Below are 8,642 nucleotides of genomic sequence, written 5' to 3' on the forward strand. Positions count from 1 at the left end.
ATTCAGCAATGTTAGTAGAGCAACAGATGCACGTACGAATAGAAAGTAAAGATAATGCCACACGACATACTATCAGAGACCGTAAGGTGTAAATAACCCTACATTGAAATTAACACATGGCTGCGTGAATGATGGCACTGATTCTTGCTTAATTGCAAAGTTGCTCTCTTTTCTTGCAGATGACAGCAACGCTGGAAGCATAAAGTGGCGTGCCAACGTACCGTATCGGCACAGTGGTAAATCGGAGTTGTCGATAGTTCATGTCGAAATGGAACCGTGCACTGTTGAAGAAAAAGTTCAACGGTAGTATAAAGTACATATAGTAGTTCAACGTGGCAACATACTTTTCCGAAAAGATAGCAATGCAACGTATTACAAATTCGTTAGCTATAAAACCGTCTGGGTTAATGGGCATACTGTCTAGCTTATGGCTACGAGTTCACTAAAGGAAGCCTACAATAATCTCACTACAGTCTACGGGAAGTTAGATTATGACTATCGTTATTCAGGCGGCAGTCGATGTGAGGTAGAAGCTATCTGCCGATAGCTCGGCGGAATAGATTCTGGGTTTGTTGTTTTTTTTTATCATGAACACTTGTTGCAGCATTTCCGACTGCGACCGATGCGATCGCCTCAAAAACTGCAGACACTATTTTATTGATTAGTAAATATTTCCATCGTGATGATCAAAATAGTTGTTTTCCTTTTCTCTTATAGTTGGACTGATACGATGAGCAGCAGAGCGCAGGCTCGGTCACAGCGAATTGAACGATCACAGCTGTTAGCCGCACAGCGACCCCCAAATGCAGTCTGTTACCGAGATTCATTAGATAGCGGGTCGCACTTGCTCAGTTTGAGCTCATTGCCGGGGGCGCCGGCTGTCGATCAATTACAATACAACACGCCTAAAGAAGGACAAACCTATTCGCGAGCTGAGAGCAAATCTCAACAACAACCTCAATCGGAAACATCTTCTTGCAGACCCGGTTCGTCCCTTAGTGGCCACGACATTAATGCAGACGACACATCGACAAGCGTCTTAGCACTGAGTAGCTCCGCATCCGATAACGAAGATGGAAAAACTGCCGACGATGATTCTCGATTACCGTCTGATTGTTGTTGTGAATTCGACACTGTCGACTTAAAAAAAATCTTTCAGCCCGCGCTGAAGGTTCGAAACGACGCTGATTCACTGGCGGCTGACAGGTAATTGACGCACAGAAAATTCAATACGTAGAGTGATATACGCAATGCTGAAATAGGTACCAAATTCTATGTATACCGTATAAGCCAAAAACATTGTGTTATAGGAATGTAGGTAAAATTTGAGGGTTCGATAATGATCCCGTTGTGGTCTAGGTTCGAACCCATAGGGTGTGGACAGACAGACTTCATTTTGTGCTGGGAGTCAGCCAGCTACCTGATGGAACGCCTAACGGCGGGCGATACCGGGCGTAAAGACTCGAAACATAGGGGCTAAGTCTATGAGCGATCGATCTATATATATTTATCACAGCTTGGCTAACATGTACGTCGCATGCAGACATATCGCATCTAAGATTGTTTTATCCTATTATTTAATGAGTCATAGCCTGTATGTTTCATTGTTCTCAATATTAGATTTTTAAACTGAGCTCTTTGGATCATCCAATCATTAAACGATGTTCTTCTTTCCGAGATCTTCATATAAGGAACATCAGGTTTACATAAGAAAGTGTACGCACATGATATCTACTTACGCTAGTTTAGTAGGTGTGGCCATTCTGCAAATATTGTTATATCAAAGCACATCGCTCTGTTATATCGTATTTCTTAAATTTTACTTAACAAAGAGCCTCTTAATTTAATCTGAAGTATCTGAAAACAAAGTTCTCCTTCTTTAATATAAGAAGGAACTAAACAACGTGTAACTTTATCTTCATGTACGCGTCAGACTTAATAGAACCTACGTTTTCGATAGTTTTGAAAAAGCTTCGAAAAACCAGTCTGACAATAAATTTTTAACAATTATACAGTGTTATAACTTAGCATTTGACGGAGTATATTCATAATCAAATACGGTTTCTTTGTAGTAAAAGGAAACATATTTGAGAAATAGAGGTAACAGAGCTGATAGTTCTGTCGAGAAAAAAGGACTAAGAACAGATTGTCTTTTCCAAAACCAGGCCAAAAAATCGTTTTCTTCTGCGTATGCAGTTTACTCTGTAAGCATCGAAAATGATCTCAGAAAGTTTTGAGAATTATCATGCATGGTTCAATAGAACTTTCGTTGACTACTGATAGTGTTCCAAGGCACACCTTTTTAGACGTATTTTGAACATGAACTTTATCAGACAGTAAGAGCCTAGCTTCTACAGGCGAACTTCGAGCGGGAGTGGTTCATGGTGTGGCACTGAGAAAGGCGCCGGGATTGAAGATGAAATAGGAAATGCTTGTGAGGAGCTTCGTTCAACAAGTTTGCCTTTTACCAACGAACAGAAAGCTCAGTCACCCGACGTACAGGAAATTATGCGCTTTATGGATGCATTCGTTATTAAAATTTTAGAAGATTAGTAAGTGAAAGATTTATCTTAGAGGAAAGTAATAGAACAACCCCTAAGTCTGTCGAAAACAATAACGAACGTCTGAAGTTAGAAAAAATTATTGTATTAAAATACTCTTCAAGTAAGGACGTATTTCCATATATAACGGTTACTTTAATTTCAAAATTGAGTATATATATATATATATATATATATATTTTTTTTTTCATTATTCGGAGTAGGATTATATAATTTTTGAGAGGTTTTGGAAAAGAGTACCCAGAGTTTTGTCTGATTTGGGTGTTGTCTGTTTCTCTCGTTTGGATGAAGTGCTTCGGTATCGCCGGAAGAAAAAAGCCGATTTGGAATGCTTGCAACAACTCCTGAAGGTCGATCGGCATTCGCACGTTCACTCGATGGTCACCGGGCAGGGCGAGCCTGCTTAGCAGAAGGTGCCTTTCTCAGCCTTGCTCAATCAACAGCTGTGATGTTGTTTGAAAGTTGTGAGGCCGATGACTGGCCTCCTGCTAAAGTACTTATGAATATGTGCTTCACATTCTACACGGAAGGTATTATTTTAAAAGAATATCTCGCATCAGCGAAGGAATAATTCCGCATAGCTATAGTGGTACAATACCGGGTCATATACTACCTTTTCCGAAATCTGACTCGACTGCTACGAAAATATTATGAAGCTTCGTAACTTACGATGGCTTACGGCCAAAAGAGTAATAACTTAAACGTTTGTGATGGAATACAAATTGCTAGTATTGCATATGATAACTTGATCACTGTGTTTATTTTTGTGTAAATACTTGAAAATTAATTAATTGCTAATTGCTAGATCTTTGATATGCTTTTTAGAGGAGCAAAATGATGGATCCATTCATCGAGAGCACTTATATAGTCAACTGTCGTCACAGCCGATCTGGAAAAACCATCGTTTCTGGAACGCCGCATTTTTTGAAGCAATTCTGTGCGAACGAGCTAAATTTCTTTTGCCGTCAGCTCCAAGTCCTAATTGTATGAATCAGACTGGCAAAGACAGCCCTGAGATAACTTCTCAAACGAGACAAAGACCTGATAAGGAATCACAGGTACAAATCTTTCGTAGAAATTGATCCTTTACATTAGTCAAGTTGAACACAGCATAAAGGTTGTATGTAAGTATATTCGGAAACATATTAATGATTTTTGTTCGAATTTTTAGCGTCAATGCCTCGAGAACGTTACGTTCAGTCAGTTGGCGGTGTTCACTCACAACATGCACGCCTTAGGGCTTCCAGCCCAAATGTGCCTTCAGTTTCTGGACAAACAGCTCGTAATTGGAAACCTGCCTCCTGGTAAGATCTAAGGCGGGCAAGATATAAAGCCATCTATTCCTAACTATGGTAAATGACACCCGTTTATCAAATCTGCACAATATCAAGGTCGTGTTAGGAGCTGTAGTGTTTGCCGTTATATTAGAATCATAGAATACATAGAGATAATTATGTCTCCTAGGTTAGCGTCTCGGCCTTTCTTCACAAGCAAAAACGGATCGCACATTTTTCACACAAATCAGGCGTTTTTTTTCTGGATGCAATGCCAAGTTATAGCGCATTGAAGGAGGGCATTTTAGCACTTTTAATGGGCAATAACAGGTGGCACCATTTTGTTGAAACCATCCTTTGTGTTTGTCTACGGACCCAGTTTTGGCTGCCAAAACTCCTTTAACATGTCTCCTGTAAGGAGAATCATTTACAGTCGAGTCCAAAAAAAAGATGTTCGGATTCCCTGATACGTCTCCACTTCTTACATTAACAATCTCTTCTGTCTGAACTTTCGACGGGTGCTTATAGTGAAGCCAACAGATGCGGACTTAACCATTTTAAAACATTCCACTAGACGATGCGGAAAAGTACTGAGGCGCAGTATTGCAAATAGTATCTCATCTGCGTCGGCGACTTCGTTGTCACGCAAACACTTTATGAAGTTAATACACCAGGAATAAAGTACCCTATGTTTCTTGAGTATAATTTAGCGCTGTCGCATAGGTATGTGTTGGTTCATGATTGCGGTAAACGGAATAGTAGCGCCTTATTCAAACATTTAATTGCAGCTTCTAGTATTATAAATATCCATAGTTGGGTGAGTTTGTCTTGTGGCCCGCAAAGTCCAGAGTTTAGGTGCATTTCTTGACTAACCTTAGGACTACGAATAAAGAAAAACTTGACACACAATATTAGTATCACGTTAGAGTTTCTTTGCTCTAGCTGAATATTTTTATACATGACTGGCCCAACAGACGATCTAATTTCTAATTTACGAATTGTGCCACGTTTTCAAATTTCAGGACAGAAGCGGCTGCTTCGCGAGAACGTTGAGAACCTATACAGACTACAGCCCAAACCAGTTTGAGCGTCCAAGTGCAATACCGTAATTATAGTTTTAGGATATGAGAATTTAGTATTTATATATTGATGTATCCTCGAATTAAGTGGTGAACAGTGCTTCTACTAGTAGCCTGGCACGCAAATGAGGCGAGGCACAATTTTAGGTAACTATGCTTGCTACCTAGTTTTCCAAATGTATTAAGCACGTCTTATAGACATTCTCTTGTTATGTTGGATTAATAAAGGAAATGCTGATATTACCAATGATTAATTCAGCTCAGGGGCTCATTCGCGTGATCTCATGCACGTTTGGTGCCGTGGACACTATACACTGATAAAAACAGTTTCCTTCACTCCTATGAGAAACGTGGAAAGAAAATAATGAGATCAAGCAAAATTTGGAAACGAGTAAAAGGCGAGAAAAAGCCAAGATGAAGACGTTGTTTGCTCTGGTCGCATTAAAGGAAGTCACTTCATTCATTCTGCCTGTCTGAACGTTGTAAGCAATAATCGGAACAGCATCAGAAAGGATGCCCGAGGGTTATCAACTATGACTATGTGTAATTTGAGTTTTATTTACTGGTCTGATGACAGTCAATCTTATGGAGCTCTGAAATAAACTCCGAAAGTTCGTTGAACAGTTGATTTTTGCTATTACCATGATTAGCCAATCGCCACTGTATAAACGTTTCGTACTCATTAGAAACTAAATCATTTATTTTTATCGGAATAAAAAATCACTTAAACTGAGCAACATGAATAATCCTATCCATCGGGCTTCTATATATACTTCTTATATGAATTTATTTGTCGGAGCTATATCTCGAGGCCATACTAAGGCATGTTCCTAGATGTACAAACCGCCGGGTGTTCTAAAATCCCTACAGTAAAATAGCAGTATAAGAACTGAGTAACTTTCAGCCATGCTAACACAATGCAACCATTACAAGCTACGTATTCAATAAATGTATCTTATGTTGCCCCCCTGTTAATACCTTAATGTTACTAAGACTTCTGTGTGTCTCGTAATCGTGATAAAATTGAGCTCTCTCTTAGTTATAAACGATGGACTCGGAACGAGATCTTACAATGGTAAATGAGGCTAAGACTTGCGGCAGACAGGTTACGAGCCGTTCACCAAACCTTAATCAAGGTCAACACATGTCTCCAAAATAATGGTGCGAGTGATTTGGAGCATGTGTGTGGTGATGTGGCAATTCCGAACACCCACGAGTTACGTAATTCAGGCGTCGGAGAAAATACCCAAGATGAAATCGATTCAATCCAATTTATATTATTGCTTTCAATCTATACAGATATATAGAATAACGTGGCGTACACATTAAAATTTGGCTTTAGTACTTAGGTGGTGTGTTCAAGGGTGTGCATCAGTGCTAGACGGACAAGACTTTTATGCTTTGTAGCGTTACTTTATTAGCCAGCCTCGTCCAATCGTTAGGAATACTTGGCAGGTACCGTAGAGCATATATATATATGTGTATATATGCTCTAATATATATCGATATATATCGCTGCGTTTGAATCAGCTGATCTACAGATGACAATGTTGTTATGGTTGCAGCTGTTGTCATGTCTAACTTTGTGCATTGATGTTGATGTTATTACTGACGCCGTTGACTGTTTGTGCTGAGTTGGTTTTCACGAACTTGTTCACGCCATAATAGCAAACGATTATAAATAATTATTGAATAGAAGGCATTACGAAGCGCTAGGCGCAGTTTACTGCTAACCTAACTATTGCCTAGTTCAGTCCCGTTAAACGAATGCTTTGTCGGTATCCTATTAAAATATTAGTTCATGCGGGAATACAAATCGACATTCAACACTGGAAGCAATAAGAAGCCGGAGCGAGAAAAACAAAGAGATGAAATTATGTGCAAGAAAAAAACAAGTAATTTTGGTTCTGTTGATTCAAACAAAGACTTTGTAAAGGGATTAAATAAACAGTATGTAATAGCATAGTAGATTAATATGATTAGATTAAATAAAATAAATTGGAAGCCGCATGCTTATACAAGCGTTCATCCCAATACCTTCGGATATAGGCAGTAGTTGATGTTTATGAGAGACATACTTTTTATTTAACAAGGTAAAAATATTTGTCTTGACTGTATGAGGATTGGAAAAGTCCATTATGGTGAGGAAATCAGTCATTTTTAGAGAACTTCACGCAGTAAACTTATTGAATTGGTGCTAATATGAGGTATGCTGACTCATACATTGTTTTAAAGTCGCCACGCCTCCGGCATAGAAATTGTAAATATTTTTCAGCTCCAGTCTAACCGCCTTGTCGACCCTCAGATGATGCAGTGGAGGTATTTTTACCAACTGAAGTTGGGAACGCGTGGTAATCTGGGTTTGAGACCAAACCGAGAAACACATCGGTGTGTGTTAGGAGCCAGCCGTATTATGCCTTGCTTAACGGCTGCACCGGACGTGAAACTCGAAGCATTAGTTTAATCACCTTGGCCATTGAAAAGCTACGACAACGAAGATCATAGACACCTAAAATAAATAGGTTTACAGGACCTATCTATAACTATATTGTAACTGTACAAGCTTGTAGTGCCATTGGGGAATAAGATCTATGACGGAAGTACCTTAATTTGAATACTGTCAAACCTAGTGCAGTCGTTCTGTAAGATTACAATTTATTATCTGTCATTAGTCTAATAATATCTAGTCGTGTTTGCCTCGTAGCATTTGGCGATTCACAAAAGCCCATGCTGCTAAAATGATCTGCATTAAAATGTATAGCCTTGTGTATCTCGTGTAAATTACATCTGTATATATTTCGAATGTTCTGAAAGCGGTCTGCGCGAATCTTCAATATGACGGTTGGAAAACAGAAACAAAACAACATAAAAACAAGGATGTTATCTACAAGAATTATCTGGAGTACGTCAAGAGTATGATCAGTAACGTACACTTCTAGTATATAATATAACTAGGGATTTCTCAAGTTTGCTGACGGCGCCAAATTTTTGAACGTCGAAATTCGTCGAACGTCGTCAGGTAGCAAATTCTCTAGAAAATGTACCGTTAGCTTCTCACAAAACTGATTATTTAGTGCCCTGAAATATGCATACTAGAAACCCACGAGGTGTGTTGACTCAAGACCTAAAGGCCTAAGATAATTATTAGGCGTATTCGGTATTAAACTTAAGTTACCTTTTTTACCAGCGGAAATTTGGAAAAACATAGGACCCACTTTGCGAATTAGTGTTCAACAAGTGTATCGATGAATCTCCGTCTTGCCACGTTGGTACCCGAAACTGAAGGTAGCCCGGAGGCGATTACTTCGGTTCCGAAAATTCTCTTTTAGGCCATTTGAGAATTTATTAGCCCCTCTAAAGGATCATAAGGACACTGAAAGTAATCTGGTCCTAACCTGATATTTTCTATGTGTTATAAAAGTCAGAATTTTTCCACCGCACATCTTTCATACTGCAGGCGCTTTCGTAAATTGCTTGCCTCTGAAGATTACAAACTAAATCGTTTTTTATCTTTGTTTATAAGTTTTTCAGTGTTAAATGGAAAAAGGCAACTAAACTTGTATCTTTCCGTTTTAAGGTGTATTGACAATAGAGCGTTACGTATCCGCGGAGGGAAAACAAAATGAGACGACTGAGCTTGCGGCACCGATTATCTTGTAAAATGCGTGGAAAATAGGATCTACAGTTCAGCCGTATACAGCAAATACCCAAATCATTGCTGCTATAAG

At 39.1% G+C, this 8,642-nt stretch overlaps 1 protein-coding gene across 7 annotated transcripts in view; it reads left to right on the top strand.

Annotated features, from left to right (window-relative positions):
- Positions 1 to 8,636, top strand: part of LOC111264386 (uncharacterized protein KIAA0513) — a 21,363-nt gene extending 12,727 nt beyond the window's left edge. For 4 of the 7 annotated variants that reach the window (XM_022840257.2, XM_022840256.2, XM_086970062.1 and 1 more), the window contains exons 4-10: positions 180 to 303; positions 718 to 1,206; positions 2,358 to 2,552; positions 2,853 to 3,091; positions 3,387 to 3,619; positions 3,733 to 3,865; positions 4,858 to 5,535. In XM_022840257.2, the coding sequence (XP_022695992.1) occupies positions 180 to 303; positions 718 to 1,206; positions 2,358 to 2,552; positions 2,853 to 3,091; positions 3,387 to 3,619; positions 3,733 to 3,865; positions 4,858 to 4,922 (1,478 nt within the window). In that variant the 3' untranslated portion in view covers positions 4,923 to 5,535. Of the gene's footprint in view, positions 1 to 179; positions 304 to 717; positions 1,207 to 2,357; positions 2,553 to 2,852; positions 3,092 to 3,386; positions 3,620 to 3,732; positions 3,866 to 4,857; positions 5,536 to 8,491 lie in introns of those variants that run through there. The other 3 variants (XM_022840254.2, XM_022840260.2, XM_022840259.2) reach the window with 3 other exon arrangements.
- The last annotated feature ends 6 nt before the right edge of the window (positions 8,637 to 8,642 follow it).

The sequence above is a fragment of the Varroa jacobsoni genome, unplaced genomic scaffold (assembly GCF_002532875.2).
Source record: "Varroa jacobsoni isolate VJ856 unplaced genomic scaffold, vjacob_1.0 scaffold_852, whole genome shotgun sequence".
Lineage (NCBI taxonomy): Eukaryota > Metazoa > Arthropoda > Arachnida > Mesostigmata > Varroidae > Varroa > Varroa jacobsoni.